A 22087-nucleotide genomic window follows, 5' to 3' on the forward strand; every position below is an offset into this window, starting at 1 on the left:
GGATGTACCAATCCTTATCTTGAGCCCGAGTACCCCTCTGTGATTTGTCTCCTTGTGGGAGTGTGGATGTTTTTAAAAGGGGTGTAAACCCTATGAAGAAACAATGCTGTAGGTTATCATGAACAGCAACAGGAAGATGACCAAAAGTCATGCAACCATAAAGTACGTTGGTTCCATCTCACTGACTTGGTTGTAGTGAGGGTTTAAAAAAAAGGCGCAGGTGGGGGACATCTCCGAGCCCGCCTCGGAGGAGGCTTGGAAGTACTGCAAACTAATTGTGCATACCAAATCTTACAAGCCACAAAAAGGACCTGCCTGGATGGTTTGCTGTGGAAGGTGAGAGGCCTCAAGTAATGGGTAGGAAGAGACTTTAATTAATGGTAATCTCTTTACTACACCTGAAGGATGAAATAAAGCTATTTGCCTATTTTTTCTTTTTTTTTGGCGTGGTACTGGAGATTAAACCAGAGCCTTGCACGTGCGAAGCAAGTGCTGTACCACTGAGCAACACCCTCAAACTTTTATTTTTTGAGATAGGGTTTTGATAGGTTGCCCACTCTGGCCTCGAACTTGTGATCCTCCTGCTTCAGTTTCCCAAATAGCTGGGATTACAGGAGTGTACCCATCACCCACCTGTTTTATCTATTTTTCAAGAAAAGAGCTAAAAATAGATGTGATCAGAGTATGTACTTAGTTCTGTAGCGATAGAGATAGTGGTGGCACATCAATTCACAAGCAACTAACTGATAAAATTTTTTATTTCACTTGAGTTTTTACACTTTTCCTGATTATTCCGTGTAAGGTGAAACTAGAACTGTTTAAAAGACATACACAAATCTAGTACATCAATAACCGGGGATTTTTCTTTTTTGCTATACTATTTTCACAACCACAGGTGTGCTTGCTAGGCAATATAACCATCACAGAAGCAAACATTAGGCAGAATACTGGTAAGGAAAACAAAGCAAAGAGCTACCAGATATACAGACAGGCTTGGTTCCACATTCACTACTGCATTTTCAAGCGCCAAGTATTAACTGCACATTTTTGTTCAGCTATAAAGAAGGGATTTTTTTTAAGTTTTTTTTTTTGGGGGGGGGGTTGTTTTAAATCAGTGCATGAATTTTTCTTTTCTCATTTCAGCAGATGGACAAACAAATGACTCTACAGCTACATGGAATGTTAAAGGTAAGGGGTGATACCGTGAGACTGACAGGCCTGGCTATTCTTGATTCTCTCCTTTGCAGTGCCCATGCAACTTCCCTGCATTATAGGGTCTTGTGTAGACATGTCTGAGAACTGAGCTGGATGAGTACACCTGGAGATCTGGTGAGAGGCACTAACAAGCATTATCAAGGTTGGTTGCAATACAGGGAGAAATCATGGAGATTTAAAAATACTTTTTTGATTCAGATTGTGGTATGAACGAAGAGCAACAATTGTGCTGACAACTGGAGGAAGACAGGGATATGGTGTGAGAAGCTCTTCTCAATTCTGATGCAAGCCTTGCCCACCAACATGCTCACCAATGTCTTGCACCCCCTGCCCACGTGGTATAAAAAGTAAACAAAAGGTACAGAATTCCAAAGGAAGAAAATGTAAGGAAGCAAAAGAACATACATTTTAAGAGGGAAGAGAAAATCAAAGTCAGTAGTTCCAAAGAATAGGGGGAAGGAATGTTTAGATTTCAAAATTTAAATACCCAAGTTAGGAATATCTCAAAGACTGAGTACTCCTCAAGTGAGAGGCAACCTCTACAGAACATTGTTCTTTAATGCCTTACCCAGGAAACAGATAAGGTCATTCATAAGATACATAGCTTGTTTTTCTTTAGCTAAGTGGTAACAAGGAAAACAGATCCCATTGTTTTGAAAAGTTGCAAATCAGTAACATATTGCTGTAGGAAAGGGGGCTTAGTCACCCATGTTGTAATGAGCACGGAACCTTTTTGCAGTGTCATAACCCAGCTATCTGCCACAAAGAATCTCCATTTCAGGATCTGAGTTTCCTCAGAGGAAGACACTGTAGACATTTGTGGTCATGAACTTTTGAGTGGCACAGCCCAAACTGGTCAAGTGTCTAAAGTCCTGAACCACAGGCAGAATTACTGTGAATTACCATTAAACTTGATGTGTCTCACTCCAGTCCCAGCATCACAATATAGTCTCTATAACTTTCTGTACAACTTTACAACAGAATTGTATTTCAGTGACTATTTTGATATCAGATTAAACTTTCCAAAAAGTTACACATAATTCAGGTCTATTTTTTCTACCAGTAAGAGTTCTGCTAAGTTACAAAACCCCATAATCACAGTGTTCAGTTAAAAAAATTAGCACACAGTAATTCTGTCAATGTTAATGATATCAAAACTTCAGAATGCCGTGGCATTTATGTGACCAATCCAAGTTTTAGATACAAATACCAACTGTTTATACCATGGACCATTTTTGCTAGGCTGAGGCTGTGAAAAATTTAAGTCAACGTACGATTTTTTTTTCTTTTTTTCTTTTTTTTATCGCACAAAGGGATAAATGTGGAGGGTACAGAGTGACACTGAACAGATCACAAAGCATGATAGACATTAGTTCTCTCCCTCCCCAGCATCTCCTTCATCTCCCTGGTTTTCCGATGTCCACAGCTGCAAGAGAAAAAAAGAAGTATCATCAAAGTAGGGCCACTCAAACTTAAGCAGGAGTGGTATATCTTATCTCACTCAACTGTTTAAAATTCCTTCTGTATTACTGCAGACACTGATGACTATAAAGGTCACAATTTTAGCAGTCATTTATAACTAACTGAACAATATTTAACAGTAAAAATTCTCTCTTGAATCTTAGATAAGAGTGAATTATTAAGCAGGTGAACAGGAAAGAGACCATAAACCAACCAAAGTAGTACTTACAGTAAGATTGTCCCTAAGTAACTGCATGATCAGGGTGCTGTCTTTGTAAGACTCTTCATTCAGTGTATCCAATTCAGCAATTGCTTCATCAAATGCCTAAAACAAAGAGCCTTCAGCAAAGAATCTACAAGTTCTCAGAATTGATAGTTTAGCTCTTTTTCCCTTTAATAACTGACTACAATTTTTCTTCTTTTATAGTACTCTGGGGGAGTCTAGTGTGTTTCTAAAGCACCAACCAGCAATGTTAAAATTTCTGAGATAAGAAATAAAATATGCTTTATCTAATAAATTTGGCTTTGTCTAATAAGGAACTAGTATTACTGTTAACCCTAGCACATTTATTCTAGGCCAATCCACGTAAATTTTTAATTACCAAAAACAATTCTAGAAAATCCCAATAGTTTTTTAACTTAGATACAAAAATAAAGGTAGAAGAGTGAAATTCACTTCACCAAACCCAATTTGATTAACCCATTAAGCCCAAATTTTCAATTCTGTGAAGAGTTCAACAAAATTGACACAAGTATATTAAAATAGGATGGAAATGATAACCTAGCACTTACATATCCTTTATACATTTTTTTCGTACATATGGAAATATACATTTTCTTTTTTTAAAAATATTTTTTAGTTATCAATGGATCTTTTTATTTAATTAATTAATTTATTTATATGTAGTGCTGAGGATGGAACCCAGGACCTCTCACATGCCAGGCAAGTGCTCCACCACTGAGCCACAACTCCAGCCCCCATAGATTTTCAAATGCTGTAATCATTCAGTTATTTCTCAGAAGAGAACTTTAAAAACATAATATTTCCAAAATTACCATAAGTGGTACAATTGTTTCTCAATTTAAGATTTTATAGATGTCCCATATCTAGGACAATGAGACTCAACAGGTTAAGTGATACAACTTACAGGGTTCATTTTAGGACCTTTTCCAAAAACAAAAAACAAAAAACAAAACAAAACAAACAAACAAAAAAAAACCATGTGCATGTTTATATATATATATAGCCAAAAAAAGTAAGACAGGAGGAAATCTAGCACACAAAGAACATGTGGTCCAGCTGGTGTGGTGGTGCACTCCTATTCCCAGCTACTCTGAAGGCTGAGAGAGAAGATCACAAGTTTGAGGACAACTTGCACAACTCAGTGAGAGCCTGTCTCAAAAATAAAATTAAAAGGGGGGTGAGTATTGTGGAGATAGCTCAAGGGTAGAGCACTTGCCTAATATGAACAAGGACTTAAAGGTTCTACTCCCAGTACAGGAAGGCAGGAAAGAAGAAAGGGAAGGGGGAAGGAATGTGGCCTGATTTCTTTCATTTACACAGCCATAACCTACCATCTTGGTAGGAGGATGACAATACATAACTAAGGTCCAAAGCTTGATGAAAAACAATAAACCTACCTTTACCTGGAATGTTCTGCAACCATCCCTCAAAAATAGTAATCAAACAAAACAAAACAAAAATCAGCAGGAGGTGTTGAGAAGGAATCACAAATAGGTCTGTATTTATTTCATTAAGGACATAATCCTACCCTTAAAAAAAAACCTACCAAAAAGTCCAAAACAACGAGGATGTTCAAAAATACAAGTTATTAGAAAGCACAAGCACTGTTTACTATGATCAGAAATCAGAGGATCCTTCTCACCGTTTTTGCCAGGCTACAGGCCTTTTCAGGAGAGTTTAGAATCTCATAGTAAAAGACTGAGAAATTAAGTGCCAGGCCAAGTCGAATTGGGTGTGTAGGCTGCATTTCTTTCTTACTAATTTCAAATGCTTCCTGGTAAGCCTGCTGAGAGTTCGACACAGTGGCTGTAAGAAAGATGAAAAATATTAAAGGCTGGCTTCTTTCACAAGCTGCGTCATAAACTGGATTCACAATCAAATTATTTTGACAAAGTGGGCTGATGTAAATGATCCATCAAAACAAGATGTGTCTCTATCATTCAATCAGTCACTAAATATTTATTCTAAGTCAAGTACTACATTAAGTGCTCTGGGGGAAACAATGACAATTATAACCAAGTCTATTAAAGCAACTAAGAAATACAGACATAATCTTTAATAAGATAGAATATAGAAAACAATATGCTCTAGGGGAAAAATAAGGGGCTTCAGAATTGATAGACCCAAATTTGAATTCCCAACTCTTAATTCAACTAGGTACATGGGTTAGAACAAGTAAAAATCTCCACCCCTGGTTTCCTTTATTAGAAAAATGGACAGACGCCCATCTAAACTCAAAGTTGTGAGAGGATAAACGAGACTAACGTACTTGGCACACAACAGGGACACATAGCTGTTAATGACCACTATCATGATATCCTTGCAATTACAGATATGCGTCACTAGGGTGGCTGCACACCATCAAATACACCATGTCTCCCTTATCTGTAGAGTGCATGTTCCAAGATCCCCAATGGATGACTAACACTGCAGGTAGTATTGAAACTCATTTAACTGTTCTGCCTGTATATACATCTATAAAGTTTAATTTACAAATTAGGCACAGGAGATTAACAACAATAGTAATAAAATAGAACAATTATAATATACCATAACAGGAGTTTGTGCATTGTCATTAAGTACAGTAAGGGTTACCTCAATACAAACACAGCCATGCTATGACAGTCAATCTGACAGGTAAGATGACAACTAAATGACCAATAGGCAGGGAAATACATACAAGGTGGATATATGCCAAAGAGATGATTCACGTCCTGAGGAGGATGGTATGCCATCCCATTACTCAGAACAGGGTGAAATCTTTAAACTTATCAACTGTTTATTTCTGGAATTTCCCATTTAATATTTTCAGGCCTTGACTGACCTTAAAAAAAAACTGACACTGGAGAAAACAAAACTGTGGATAATGGTGGACTACTATATTTTAACATTCTGTCTCTAAAAAGATAGCTACCTAATAATCCCCAAGAAAAAGAGCTCTTTGAATGCCTATGCATCAGATTTTAATGTCCTACACATTTGCCCCTTAGACACATTCTGATTTGTCTATGACCCCCACCCCATTCATTACAATGCAATGGTCTTTTACATCCTGCTTACTGCAACATTATCTAATGTTGATGGTGCACGAACAAAAGCAAAAACTGTTGAACTCATTACAAAAGAAGACTAGCTCCTCTATTGTTCAAATTTGTTTAAAGGTTACTTACTTTGTTTATTATCTCCAGATGCCACCTCAGAAAGATACCTAAAATAATCGCCTTTCATTTTCAAGTAGAACACCTTACTTTCTGGTTGAGTAGCATTGGGAATTAGATATTTGTCCAACAGCTCCTAAAAAATGATTCACATTATTAAGACTCTTGAATTATTTACAAGATGCTAAAATTATATTTGAGATTCAAGATACACACTACCACTACCAATTTTTTTGAAGATTAAAAAATTTTTTTTTCATCCGAGACTAAATGTTGTTTAGCTCAGGTCATGACAGCAGATGCCCGTATTCTTCGGTTAAAAATCACTTTGACCATCCATAAGGGGTTAATTAAAATATTACAATGCAATGCTATGCAAAAATGATGCAGAACTACACTGATAACATGGAAAGACTCTCAAAAGAAATCTGAGTGAAAAAAGCAGAATATAAACACAAGAATCATATTTAATATTAAAATATATATGTGTACAGGCACACAAATACATAGGGGAAAAACCTGGAAGGATTATGTTCATAATGGTCCTCTAGGTGATAGGATCAGAGTGATTTTTACTTTATAGTATTTTTCCCTGTCCTTTTAAAAATAAACAAACTTGTATTATTACTGTAATTAGAGGGGGAAAAATATCTTTCCATTCTGGGAGAAAAAAGTGATAACAGAACAAAACTGCCAAGAACTAAGTTCAGAATCAATATGACCTGGGAAGAAACCCCTCTTCTGCCTACTGTCTGTATCTATATCACCCTGGACAGACTGCCTTCTCACCCCAAGCTTCAGTCTGCTTGGCTGTACAATGGGGGATCACAATGGCCACCTTCTAGGGTAATCAAGAGGACAAGTGAGCTAATGTACATAAAGTGCTTAACACGATGCCTGGCACGCAGTAAGCACTCAAAGAGTCTAATACTATTATTAATAATAAATTCCTTTAAACATTTATGCTTACAACAAAAGTAGTTCTGAAGGAGTCCAAGCTTCGTATACAGAGCAATATTTTCGAAGAGTTGTTTTAGAATGTGGCATCCTGAAAAACTGGTTAAGAGGCAGTAAGTACCATGCTCTTCTTCACATTCTTTCAGATGCTCTTAAAAGCTGGTCTACATTTCAGGAATTATGGAACTTTCGTGCCCTTGGAATGCATGCCATACTTCATCTGAATACCAGATGTACCTAACATTCAGGAATTAGTGCACCATTAACAAACCCCCAAATGACCAACAGGCAACAAGTTTAGCCATGATACTCTTTTTATCTTATACCATGAATCTAATAAAAAGAGAAGCTCAATGCAAAGCTTAGTTATAAGGGGATTTCATCAATCAAAGTGAGAAGACACAAGGGGCAGTAGTCATTTTAATATTCTTTGCAGACAGAGTATAACTCCTTGGGGGTTAGGGATGAGTACTGCCTGATGGCTGACAAACTTTGTACTGGTTTTTCAAAAGAAAGGTGTCATGGGCAGTAATTCGGAGAGGCAGCCAGCAGGGGAGGAGGTAGATCAACAAGTGTGAATTCCTTTTCCCTTCAAAGCATCCCTCACCGTTCATTTTTACCTGATTTCACCTGGAAGAAAAAAAAAGTTCCCAGTGGGCTCAGGATGTGAGGGAAAGACAATATGATCATGATTTGTTCTAGGATATGCACCCCTCCCATCCAACCCCAAACTGTGGTCACAAGTATCAATAATATGACTCTAGCTTATATAAAACATAGGAGAGAATCCCCAAACCACCTTCGATTTGGCTTTGGAACACATACTGAACTTGAGGAATGTGCCTAATTTTCAGACAAAAACAGGACTCTCCACTGTGAAGGCAGGGCTGGGGAGAAGATGAAAGGCAGTTCAGCTTTTTGATCCTGCCTCCCCTACAGGAGATGACATCACTACTTAGATGAATATAGAGAATAGCCTATATCTGTGGCTGCATCTAAAATCCTGTCTATCTGGCCTCAATTTCTAAAGAAAAGATGTTGACTAAATGTTCCTGTTTTTCACAGGTCTTTTTGATAGGGGAGGAAAATAACCCAGAAGTGATGAACAACCTCTGATGAAACAAAACAAAAAAAACAAAACAAAAAATCACATCATGTGCATAAAAATGAGTTGCAAATGTTTTTTCAGCTTTGCAGTATATTCAGACACCTCTTTCCTCCACACGCTGTGTGAGAGTTTGCATTTGGACATTAAGTTAATACTGTTTAGAAATTGTTGTTTAAAGCAGAAGCACTGGTCCCTTACCAGAACGTCATTGCAGATGTCCTGCAGCTCCGCCTCGATCTTCTCACGGTATTCTTTGCCCATCTGCTGCTTCTTCTCATTCCTCTCTGTTTTCTGTTCAATGCTGGAGATGACACGCCAAGAAGAACGGCGAGCACCTACCACATTCTTGTAGGCAACAGAGAGCAGATTTCTCTCTTCATTAGAGAGTTCGTGCCCCTGTTCAGTGACTGCCTTCATGGCTGCAGCCATATCATCATAGCGCTCGGCCTGCTCAGCGAGTTTGGCTTTCTGTACCAGCTCACTTTTGTCCATGGTCATTCCCTAGAATAAGAGCAAGAGAAAAAGAAAGGCAAATGTCAGGCTTCAGGGCCCAGGAAATGCATGTGTGAATCTTCTTACATCTCCTCTGGAAAGAACACCTGAAAGTGAAACATCTAGTTCCAAATGCCATCGACATCATGGATCAGGTACTGAGCACTTACATTGTCAGGTACTTTGCTAAAACCTTTATTTGGGTCAATTAATTTTCCAATACACACCAAAGAGGAGAAGCATAAATCAAGGATAGATGGACCTGGGCTCTACCAAGCACTAGCTCTGCTACTCCAAAGTGGTATGATTTTGGTTAGACCACTTAACCTAAGAGCTTTGGTTTCCTTACTGGAAAGTGAGAGCACTACCAACTCTCTCAAAGAGGCTCTTAAAAGAACATGAGCTTTATGTGAGGCGCTGTGAAAAGCTGAAAGCATTATATACAAATACCAGGTACTAATTTTGTTTAGGTATAGGTTGCAAAAGATAAAAGTACACAAGATGCATACCAATAGAACTTAATTAAATTTATTTGAACCACAAGAGTTCATTGAAATTTTCTTAAAACAAAATTCTCAGTGTTTTCAGTTTATCTTTTTATCAAACCCTTTATACAGACCAATCGGTAAATGCCTCTTATTCACCTCACCTTAAGTCAATTCTCCACTACATTAATCACCACTTAGTGTAGTAATTATTTTTGGAAAAAATGTAACTAAAAAAATTATTTACTAACCATTAAAAGTTAGTTTACATAATGTTGGCTTAAATTTACATATACCCATCTGTGCCATAGAGTAAAAATATGCTAATTTATTCATTTATTAATTTCTGTGGTACTAAAGACTGAACCCAAGGGTACTTTACCACTGAGCTACATTTCCAGCCCCTCTTACTTTTTATTTTGGGACAGGTTGTTAAGTTGTTCAAGCTGACCTCAACCTTGAGTCTCTGGAAGTAACAATGTGCACCACCTCACCCAGCCTTTTTTAAAAAATGGACCAGGGATTGAACCTAGGGGCACTTAACAATGGAGCTACATCCCCAGCCCTTTTTATATTTTATTTAGAAACAGGGTCTCGCTAAGTTGCTGAGGCTGGCTTTGAACTTGTGATCCTCCTGCCTCAGCCTCCTGAGCTGCTGGGATTACAGGAACACACCACCACACCCAGCTCCAGCCCATTTTTTTATTTTGAAGAAAGAAATTCTAAACATGAGGCCCTAGCACACACAAAAAAATGCATTATCAGATGAAGCACAGTGAAATCCAGGCAATTTAGAAAGAGCTGATTCTCCAGTTCAGAACTGTGAAGTTTCTTCCTACTGCTTATTATCTAAATCATATTCAGAGCTACCTCTATATAAGACTAGATAATTGTAAGGTTACACTTAGTGACGCAAGTCTTGCCTAGATCTATATGACATCTTTACTCACAACACTAGAATGAATCTACAGCAGATAGTAATCCTCAGGAAAGACTCCATTTGCTGCTCCCCTACACAGAGCACTCCCTCAGCAGTTAGGAGACAGCAGAAATGATGCTGCTTCCAGGCTCAAACTGTGAGAATCCTGCTTGTAGTTCCCTGAGCTTTCTTCTCTGGCAGCATCCACATAAAATGTGTTCTAGATGAGGCACTCACAAACAACATGACCTAGTCTACTTTAGTACCAAGTAAGAAATATCCTATCATACTAAAATTACATACTTTCAGTATATCTAACTTTCTTGATCATAAAGTCTTTGGGATCAGAACAATTCCTATGTTATTAAATAACAATTGTTATTCCTAAAAATGCCAAGCACGGCAGAGGGAATCTAACTTTCAGTGACTCAATTTACAGTCTGCAGACTGACTTAAAGTTAGAAGTCACCTAAAGTTCCACTTCAAAGTTCATAAAACAGTACCTATGTAACTACCTATGAAAGATTCCAGATAATAAATTTCTGGGCAAAAGTCAACTCAGAGCTAAGCTATCCATACAGGGTTGTAACAGAAATATGAAGGACTGACCTTGCTAAAGGATGCCACAAAGCTCTTTTGACTTCACTAGGGTCCAAATTAAGTACCCTACCCAACCCCCTTTTCTCTCCTTGTTCAAGGATTTAAAATTTAACTCACACTTTGAAGAATTCTGAGTACTCTTTGAGACCTCCCAAATGTCCTCACCCTATTTCCTAAAATAAAATGTGGCCTTTCTGATTTGAGGCCAACTATTTCAAGCTTCTCCGGGATCATCACAAGAGATCCTGGAGACTGAAAACCATCATGTTACAGTAAGACTAAATAAATGCATGTTTAAAAACACACACACACACAAAACCCTATTCATGTATCTACCCATTTCAAAAAATTTAATTTCCACATACACCCAGAAACAATTTAGAACAAACAAAATCCATAGCCAAATGTCCTGATGCCTACTGCTTACATAACTTTTGACTTATATAACATGGATTTTGAAGCAGCAAGACCAATTTCAACAGGAAATGGGTTACACAATACCCAGCAGTTTGGAGCAAGGCAGTAGACAAGGAAGAAATGAAACCGTTCCTCTTTCTGTATCTACCATAAATCTCCTATCCATCCTCTTTCCCTATACCCACTGCTTTCAGTCTCTATCTCCAGCCCATTTACATCTTTGCTATCAGATCCATCTTCTTTTTTGTGGTACTAGGGACTGAACCCAGTGCCTCGCACATGCTACACAAGTGCTCTACCACTGAGTAACATCCCCACCAGTCCCAAGACCCATCTTCTAAAAGCCCAGATCAAGTCACTTCCTGCTCAAAATTCTTAATAATTCTCTGCTGTGGACAGTAGAGTCAGATCTCCACCCACACCCTATGAGTGAATGCTTGCCAACCTGTCTTCTCAGACTTCCTATAATACACCTGCGACACGATATGTGTTTCACACTTACATACAAAGTGTGATTTTCTGTCTTGACTCACTAAAGTCAATCCCTCTATCTGGAATGGCCTTCCCCCCTTACTCTGAATCGTCTTCAGAGCATGGATCCAATGCTACTGCTCCAAGAAATCTTGCTTAAGCCAAGCCCAAGCTGTAATACCATAGCCACTGGCCACATGTGGCTATTCACTTGAAATGTGACTGGTCCCACCCATTTAAATCATATTTTGGTTATTATATAGAAACACATACAATTATTAATTTCACTTGGGTTTCTGTAACACTGGGGACTGAACCCAGAGCCTTGCACAGATTAGGCAAGGGCTCCACGGCTGACCTACACCCCACTCCTTTTGTCCACTTTAAAAAATATATAGCTACAAGAAAAATTTAGATTACACAGAGCTCATATTCTATTTCTCCTGGACAGTGCTGCAGTAAGATGAAACTATTCTCACAAAGCATTTAATCTACACCTGTCATGTCTTATCCCATCTTCTCAGTATTAAAATTATTTGTATATACTTCAAATCCCTTCCTATACCACAAGCTCCTTTTAGGCATATCTCCCACAGCAACCTGCACATAATCAGTATGTGCAGCTACTGAATCTATGGACAAATCCTGAAAAGAGCAATCTACAAATTTGGTAGCATACTCTTTTCTCAAGAAATTCAAAGATTCTATTCCTCAAGCATATTAAATCCTCATATTTGTACCTTACTCTCTGTGCTTCTGGCCCTATTTCAAAATTACTCTTCCTAAACTACTTCCTTAGTCCTGCTGACACTTCTACTCAATAACTTTCAACCTTTTTGGCTACAGTCCATGAAGTCTACACTCTACCTGGCTTTGTAGGTACTTCATAACTTGGCTCCTCCTTATCAGTCAGGCTTTCTCATCCACTGTTCTGCAGGTACCCTTCTCTCAGGCTGGACATCACCACATGGCCTATAAATGCCATGTTCAAACACACCAAAAACTGCTTTTGTTATCTTCTTCGTCTAGAATGCCCTCCTATACTCTTTACTTTTTGCCTATGTGAACTCTGTCCACCTATCGGGGCTGTAAAGCACATATTGGTCTACCATGCCCACCACCCCAAATACACATGGAGAGTGTTTCTTTATGTTATTCTATGGTACAGATGATGAAAACTGTAATAATTAGTTTCACAAATGCATTTCCTCCAAGGAAAGCTTCTTATTATTTCATGTTTAGTGTCATCAGAAACTGTTGGAGGCTGAGGCAGGAGGATCATGAGTTGAAAGCCAGCCTCAGCAAAAAGCGAGGTGCTGAGCAACTCAGTGAGACTCTGTCTCTAAATAAAATACAAAATAGGGCTGGGGATGTGGCTTAGTGGTCAAGTGCCCCTGAGTTCAATCCTCAGTACCCCAAAAAACAATAAAGAAAAAATAAAAACAACACTGTGCTCAGCACAAAACTCATGCTCAAATTACATATATGATACATTTTTCAACACTCATTACTGGAACAGCAGAGAACACAGACTACCTGTATATGGTAGTACAGCAGAAAGGCAATAGGGCTGTTATCATAGCACAATCTGCCACTACACAGCCATAAGACCTTGTTACATCCCAGTCTTCCAGCCTACAAAATGAAGACAAGAGCATCTCCCTAGAAGAGTTGCCGTGAACATGAGGGATAGGGAATTAAAGAACATTAAACATGGAAACTGTTCTTAAAAAATGCATAGTGCATAAACATGAGTTATTATTATTATGAGCTTGGATTTTTATTTTATCTATTTATCCATCTACCCATCCATCCATCCTGGAGACTGAACCCAGGAGTGTTCTACCCCTGAGCAAGCAAGTGAGTGAACTATCAATCAATCAGGACTGGGATTTGAACCCAGAGGCATTCTATCACTGAGCTATAGCCTCAATCCTTTTTATTTTTTATCTTGAGATAGGGTCTTGCTATATTACCAAAGCTGGCCTCAAACTTGCAATCCTCCTGTCTCAGCCTCCTGAATAGCTGAGATTACTGTTGTGCACCACCATGCCCAGTTGAATTTGTTTATAAATATACAAGCTCATGAGGAGAAAAAGCAAGTCTGAAACAATCTTGTACAGGAAATAAACTCTCAATGAACTAAAAATGGGCATACATGTTAACTGTTGACTGATTTATTTACAAGTTCCTAATCAAATTTTCTAGAGATGACAACTAGTGATCATCAGGATATAATTTTTATTCTGAGCTTTATAAAAGACTACAGACTGGTCATCAAGTCTAGTACCAACCTCAGAGAGTCAAAGATACCACAGTAGACAAACATGCAGGACAAAATTGGGGGCGGGGGTGTGTCCAGATCTGCAGTGAGCCAAGAGAGTTTGCTTGTGCCTGGCGTATTTCAGGGAGATACATGCCTGAGAATAAAAGTTCTCAAGCACTCTAACATGGTAGTGATGGGTGTCAGTCTTTCCTAAGTCCCCTGATGCAGCAAGTCAGATGATGAGGAAGCATTTGCTGATCAATACAGCAAATGCATAGTGAAAAATTGAAAAAAAATCTAAATATTCAACAATAAGGGGATGATTAATAAAAGAGAAAGATGGCCCAAGACTGCATGATTATCTATGTGTTATATATAGTCATAAAAGAACACAGCCTGTGATAAGCACAAGGAGGACAAAATAATTTGTTTTATAAGAAAACATGTTTAGAAAACAGAAAGCTATGGAAAATAATTCTAAAGGTGCCAACAAGATAATAGGATTTCCTTCAAAAAAAACCAAAACCCTAACTTGGACAACAAATGCTAGAATAACAGTATCTAAGAACCAGCCCAGTCTCACCATCTCAATTCTTTGCCTAAGTTTTTTTAGACAGGATAAAACTTCTGAGAAGTTATTTCCCAATGGCCAGAGAAGACACCCAAGGATAAGAAAAAAAAAAAAGACTATCCATCACTAATCAATCTCTGTCTCACTACATATGTGCTTGTGTGTGTGTGTGTGTGTGTGTGTGTGTGTGTTTTAGAGGGCACTGCAAAGGAAGAAAAGATTTGATGGCTGTGGCTTTAGATGCATTAACTTTCAGCTACATTTTGTTTTTGAGGAAAAGAACACATTCAATTCTAAAATAACTTTGAGTTAGAAGTTTAAAATGAGAATTCTGTCATCTCTTATATGTCTGGAATTACCCAAGTTTTATATAAAACATACTAAATCTGTTTTCAGGAAAGCCCTACATACAATGAATCTGGGTTTCCATACAGAAATTAAGTGATCCCTCCCCATATTTCCATATTATAACTTCTCTGCATCTCAGTTTCCTCAATGTCAAAAAGTTGATATTAACTGGTATCAAATAAAATAATGCACATAAAATGCTTACATGGGGCTGGTCAAAGTAAAAGCTCATAGGTAAACATTCTTACTCATAAGCTACTTCACAAAAATGTAGTGCATATAAGCCAATGTGTGCTGAAAGAACTGCAAAAGGAAAAAAAAAAAAAAAAAAGTATTTCCAAGAACTCTGGATTACTAACTGAGGGGAGTTCAAAAGAAATGCAAGCCATATGACCTTCCCTCAAAGAACATAAACTCTAATAGCAGGAACATAAGAAAATACCATACATTTATGGGTTACAATGCTTCTTCTCAGAAAAGTAGCTAGAATTAGAGGAGGGTGGTTTAGTTTAAAAGTATATGGGTCCCAAATGCTTTTATGGGATGGAGAGCTATGTGTAAGAGAGAAAAAGGGAACTCCAGGTGGTGACAGGAAAGAGAGATGTATGAACAAAGTACATGTATGTTTTTCTAAATGACAAAAAGCAAAGTGGAAAAAGAAATGAAAACAGTTATCAATCCAGAGAGCGGAAACTGACAGAATCTTAACCTAGGCTCAAAAGTTTTGGTGGGGTAGAGAACTGACTGCGAATTCAGAACAGCATTCAGAGATGTATCATTCCAGACAGAGCACCCACAGCACCATAAAGTAAAGTTATAGCTCTGGAGTCACTCTGCTGAAGGGAAAGCGTGCCAAGCTCCTGCGGAGGGACTGAGAAAGTCAGCAGGACCAGCTGGCTAGTGGGTGTGATCCAGAAAAAGTCAAGTACTCCTGGCTCTCAAAGAAAACTACTCACTGAAAAACACCTACTCTAAAAATTTCTGTGTGCCTTTCTACACACAAAATGTAAAGTCCTGTAATAAATTTCATTTCATTCAAACATTTGCAGGTTCTTTGTTAAAAACAGAAACATAGCATATCTGAAATACAAAATTATTAGCTTTATGTCTAGTGAACACTGAATGGTGAAGGGAAACTGGACCTCTATTTCAAAATCCCTTCCTTCCTTCACACCAACTTTGAATGTCATTGTTAATTATGTCCAATTAGCCAAGATTAAATTTAAAACAATAAAGGTATTAAGTGATAAGCCCAAGGTCAAGCAATGTGAATCATTAGCAGATATGACAATAAATTGATCTCTTGGCTTTAAGTGATCAATCCAAAAACTTAATATGGTAATTATGATCCTAAATACAGCCCAAATAGTTGACCCTTATGATCAGGTTTCAAAGTCTGGGGCCCACCAACATAACAAAGTCACCCAACCCAACATACCAGTTCCATATTCCAACTCCCCAGGTCGTTGGACCTGTGTGGGTCTGTTTTCTCATCCATAAGATAGGTAAATCTAATTAACAAGGTTCTTGTAAGGAGTAAATCTATTCTTGTGAGGATACAGGACATTTACCACAGTCTGCCTTTGTAAGCACCCAAATAAATGGCAGTCAAAGTATACCCTACACAAAGGTTAACAAATAAATGGTCAATGAGCAAAGAGGGACTATTATGCATCTTTTTTTTTTTCAATTCTAAATTGCTTTCTTTGAAGATTTTTTTTTAAAAAGTAACATGCTAATTAACCTACGCCTATTTTTAAAAGTGGCACACATCAGTTATTATAAATGTCTTTGTTGACTCTACACTGGATTATGAGCTTAAGGTAGGAATCCAGACTTTCTTACTTTTGAATAGCAAACCACTTGACCAAGTGACACATTTTTGTAAAGAAGTGAACAAGTTTTATTGCCCACACGACAGAGGCAGGGAGGTTGATGATATCTGATCTATACACTGTACGTGTAGTCTATCTTAAGACTACTGTTTGAAGAGTCAGCTCTAATCAGGAGACAACACTATGCCTTTTGACTAATATTTTTCTGTACCTATTACTATATTTATAGATTAAAACTCAGTTTCAACAAGTCTTTGAAATACCATCTATCTCTTCCATTCAGAAATCCAATTAGTTAGTTATACAAAAAAGTCAAACTAGCTAATGGGCTTAAGAAAAATATTCATTGTTTATGGTTTACTCAAAAGGGCAAAGCACTTAGGGATTTATAGCAACTCATTTAATCCGCAGTACTCTTATGAAGTAGGTGACACTGCTCCCTTTTATAAGAGTAACTCAGGGTCACACAGTTATAACATTAATTTTAAAACTAATGTTCTTTTCTCAATGTATCACAATCTTCTAAAGATCAATTATTATTCTCAATGTCTACTTAAGGAAAAGATAGACATTAATTTTTTGAAGACTCATGCAAGGTTATTAGTTAAGTTGTTGTATATTTAAAAACTCATCAAATGAGCTTTAAGTTGAAGTTCTCGTGGAAGAGTAAATAATAATAATGGATAGGGTTCATATATAATTTATTTTACCCTTTAATATGTTTGTCCTGGTCAAGGCCATTCAGAAATAACTCTTCCTGGGTTGCTTAGAGAAAACAATGAAATGAACAACCAGGACAGGAAAAAAATTACAAAATAAAGAACTGGCCAGAATTAAAAAAAAAAAAAGAGCTAACCTACAATCTGCTGGAATAACTTGTTCCTGGTAGGCCATCGTTCATTTTCATCTCATTACAAGTATTAGAAACATGTGACCGTGCCTCTTTTGGAAGATCTTTTGGTAGAGAAAGTATTATTATGACTGACTTTGAGCATGCATATCATGAAACACAAAGTACTGTAGTCTATTCATCCCCCTTAAACTTTTCCCTTAGAAAACTCCCCTCAGCACCCAGCTCCAGCTGTTAGTTTCTCCATCCTGACGTGCAGATGACTATGAGGATCATATTCATGTAGCAATTAAAATGGTTCTAAAACTTAAAAATTGCTATTACATAACTGTAATTTCCTGCCCCCTAATGTGTGAATTGTCATCTCTCTTTAGAAGAATGTAGAAACCAAGGAACTTAAAAGTCCCTCTACAGTGAAATTTTAGTTCATTCTCTAAGGTATCCTCATTTAAAAGGAAAAGAACTTTGTTGCCACATAAAAAAGCAGGCAGCATAACAAGATGTAATAATTTAAAATTTTCTTTCTACTCATATACATATATTCCCTCATCTCTTCTTCCCCAATAATACACAGAAAATCTAAAAATCTACAGAAAAGTAGTATGATAAACAGTAAATAACGATGGCCATGACCAAATTCTATTAGGTAAAGAACCTGGAACTGTGAGCCACAAAGGTAGCTGATGAACTTTCTCCCTGATCAGAAGCAAGTACCAGAAAAACTGGATTTTACACAAGCTTGCTTCCTAATGCTCACCAGCAGTATCGTTCCTCAGGCCAGAAGGGGTATATCCTCCAATAAATCCTGTCTTCAAAATTAGCAGAAGTTTCAGTGTAAACACATTTACTTTAATAGGATACATGTAAAGAAAAATGAAGGGCTAAAATATACACATATTTTATGTACACATTATTCCGTAAGTAGAAATCTATAATTCCTTAGAGCCAAACCACCTGGGTTTAATTTCCAATTCCACCACTTACCTTGTGTTGGAAAAATTACTCTTCTGTGCCTCACTTTCTTCACCTCCAAAATGAAGCTACAGTACTTACCTCTTATTGGCTGTTATGAAGACTGAGTTAATATGTGTAATGCTTAGTGCACAGTGAGTGTAGACTAATTACCTAATGCTACTTCATCAGCTGGTGAACTAATTACAAATAAGTGGATTCTATCTATCTATGCTATATAGTACATATGCCATGACTAAATATGGGTATATTCATGCATATGGTAAAAAACTATTACCGAAAGGTTGATCGATTGAGTACTAAGTTATAGTTTGACAGGAGTAAGTTCTGATGTGATGGTAGGGTGACTACAGGTAACAATTATATACTATATATCTCAAACCTGGAAGAGCTGGACACAGCAGCGCACACCTATAATCTAATCCTAGCCGCTCGGGAGGCTGAGGCAGGAAGATCCAAGTTCAAAGTCAGCCTCAGCAAAAGAACGGCACTAAGCAAATCAATGAGACCCTGTCTCTAAATAAAATACAAAATAGGGTGGGGGATGTAGCTCAGTGGTTGAGACCCTGAGTTCAATCCCCAGTACTCCCCGCTTCCCCCCCAAAAAAAAACCTGGAAGAAAGGACTTTGTTTAATATGATTTAAATATTACAGAATGCATACATGTACTGAAACATCCCATAGTTCTATAATGATGTATCATTTTTTTCAAAGCAATATGTACAAAAGCAGGGTTGGGTCTTAACAGAATTTAACTGGAGAAAAAAAGAAAGTGAACTCTGTGGTTAAAAAACAACAAAACTAAGAGCTTACATTTAACAACTTAGTTTGTCAAAAGGCCTCATGACAACTCCGGTATCAGGAAAGCTAAAAGCCAGATTGATTAACATGCTTAAGATCACACAGCTAGAAAATACTGCAGGCAAGAACTGAATCAAATTTACTTAACTTCAACTTCAGCTCTTTTTCTGTTTCTATATCAACAGTCAAGAGGGTAAAATGCACTTTTTGCATCAGTCCAAATCTCCAGAGACTCTGCCTGAGGAACTAGCGTCAAGGGAATTTGTTCAGCCTGGTTTATAGAGGCTCCCTCCCAGATCTATAGAGCTCCAATTCTAAAATGGCTTCAACATAACACAAGCACTGCATGATGGGAAATGTTCAGAAGATTATAGGGTAGGAATCATACTCCAGAGGCTGATGGTCCATAAATATTTACTACTGATAAAAGAGGATATTCAATTTGCAACTAGATGTGTGGTTTAGGCCAAATCACTTCATTTCTCATAAAGTCTTCATCTGTAAGATGGGTGAATGGTTTCTTATTTCATTGAAGGCAGAGGCCAGGAAAATAATTCAGCAGTTGCTACTGGATTTTTAGCTTTCCATTTTGAAAGCCCTGCTTAAGATTTTAACCTAGGTCCAATAAAACCGATAGGTTTCACACTCACCATGCTGTGTGCTGCTAAGGACATGGACCAAAGAAAAATACAGGCTCAGACAAACTGAGAAGACCCTAATAAATTGTGTGCACTGGAGGCAGTCAAGAAGAAATACACCAAGAACCAAATAATACTTACAAATTTTCGACAGGAAAATGCAAAAAGCTGAGTAACCATGTGTTCAGTTCTATAAACTGCATATGTGTATGATTTCATATGAACAACTGAGACAGTGAGAAGTGCAGACAACTCTCATATTCCTGTAAATGCTTCACCTTTCTGTTTTGGCTCCTGTGACCGGCTGATTTTATATATTCATAACATCATCTTGCCAAATTCCATCTCCCACACAGGGCAAGTAAAATCAGAGCCTGATGCTATCTAGCCTTACCAAAGAGAAATGCAGTGAAGGCAAGGACAAGAGACATGCATTTTTAACAGAAAGGTTGGCAAACTGTCTAACCAATGCTGCCACCTTTGAAAGCCCCATTACATGCAAGTTCTCCATTTGCAAGAAACAAAGATGTACTCGTCTGATGAAAAAGAATCCACATCACGCCCACCCATTCCTCACCAGGGAGGCCATCAGGCAAATTTCAGATCAAAAAACGTATGGGGGAATTTTGGGCGAGGACACAAAAGACTGTGGCATTAAATGACAGTAAATACTACGGGGAAATATTCCAGTACTCAGACTCTGGTATTTTTTTCCTGGGATCCCGCCTGACTCAGTAACCGGTTCCAATGAATCCATTTTTAAATTCAAACCTCAATCTTGCTTTTCCCTGGGAATCCCCGGTCCTACCAAGCTCTAAAACCACTGAAAGACGATGAAATGACTTTACTGCAAAGTGGGAGGGGGTTTCCCCTCTGCTATCTGCCAAGGTTAAACCCTTTACTCATCCAGAGGGAGTCCAGCAGGGGTACTGGGGCTCGAAAATTCTCCCGCATCGGTTAAATTTCAGTATCTGGAAACCCGAAAGCATGGAACAGTGGCGACAGGGCTGCAAGGGACGGTTCGCGCCCACCAAATCCCAGGGAGAGATCGAAGGTCGGTAATGTGAGTGTGGGGGGGCGTTTCCGGGGCCCACCGCCCGACCGTCCCTTCCAGCGCAGTACGGAGCCGCACCCCGCCTGCCCCGCAGGGCCGCAGGAGGCGAGGGAGGCCCGGGCTTCTCCAAGAGGCTGAGGGCCCGGCCCCGGAAACAGGGAGGGGCCGTGGCAAGGCCGGGCCCGCGCCGCCAGCGGCCGCGCGGGGCCGAGAAGGCCAAGCGCAGATACCCTCGCAGCCCACTCGTGGGGATGCGGTGATTGTCGCCGCAGGGCGAGAGGGGCTTCCAGCGTGGGCCCTTGGGGGCCCGGGGCGGGACCGGCCGCACTCACCGTGGGAGGGCAGCAGGGGGCAAAAGTGCTTCCGACGAAGCTCTGAGAGTGGCAACCGCTTCCTTCCCAAGCCCACTCCTGAGGCGGCGGCAGCGGTGGCTGCAGTGGCTGCAGTGGCGGCGGCGGCGGCAGCTACCCCGGCTCCGGAATCGGCGGCGGCGGTGGCGGCAGCTCCACTTCCGCTCCGGCCACCACTTCCGCTCCGGCCCAAGTCCCGCCCCACCCTGTGCTGTCTACTCATTGGGCAAGCGAGGCACGGGGTTGCCCTGGCCTCCCGAGAGGGGCACTGACGGAAGGGAGGAGGAAGAAGAGCGGAGGGCAGGGATGAAGCGGACGGGGGAGGGTGTCGGTCTCTGGGTGGGAGAGAGGAGGAGGCGGGCGAAGGGGAAGGAAATGGGGCGGGGGAGCAGGAAAAGGAGGTGGGAGGAGAGAGGGCGGAGCTGGTCAAGAAATCGGATGTGTGGGAACTGCGAGGTCTGGGAGAGGGATTTGGGTAAGGGTTTGCCCTCTATGCTTAGGGTAGGGGGAACCCACAGGGCCTCGAGATTCCGAGGGTCAGAGGTTCCCACCCCATCCTGAAAGTAATCCTCACGGGATCGGAGGCCGCAGTCAATCCCGTCTGCTGTGGGCACTGAGAATACTGTACCTAGAATTGAGAAATGCGCATCCCTATGTTTTTTAGTTAATCTTTTTAGTCCTTTAAACTAGTTCTTCCTTTTGTGGACTGAAAAGGCCACAGGAAGTGCCACGGATCAAACATGCCAAGGACTTTAAAAACAAAAACAAACCTTGGTACATTATTTCTTTATTGAGAATACCTGCTCCCCAAGACTTGTAGGGGAAACTTCAGGGAAAGAAACAGGTCTCCTTGTCGCCCCACTCCCTTGACTGCT

The 22087-nt window shown here is 39.3% G+C and overlaps 1 protein-coding gene across 1 annotated transcript; it reads right to left on the reverse strand.

Moving 5' to 3' along the window:
* Positions 1 to 1044: 1044 nt before the first annotated feature.
* On the reverse strand, positions 1045 to 21395 carry Ywhab (tyrosine 3-monooxygenase/tryptophan 5-monooxygenase activation protein beta). Its single transcript, XM_047540393.1, has 6 exons — positions 21195 to 21395; positions 8342 to 8644; positions 6091 to 6214; positions 4563 to 4726; positions 2906 to 3001; positions 1045 to 2641 (listed from the first exon to the last, which is right to left on the reverse strand). The coding sequence occupies exons 2-6, from the start codon at positions 8639 to 8641 to the stop codon at positions 2585 to 2587; spliced, it is 741 nt and encodes a 246-aa protein (XP_047396349.1). The 5' UTR covers positions 8642 to 8644; positions 21195 to 21395; the 3' UTR covers positions 1045 to 2584.
* Positions 21396 to 22087: the final 692 nt, after the last annotated feature.

Source organism: Sciurus carolinensis, chromosome 2 (assembly GCF_902686445.1).
Source record: "Sciurus carolinensis chromosome 2, mSciCar1.2, whole genome shotgun sequence".
NCBI lineage: Eukaryota > Metazoa > Chordata > Mammalia > Rodentia > Sciuridae > Sciurus > Sciurus carolinensis.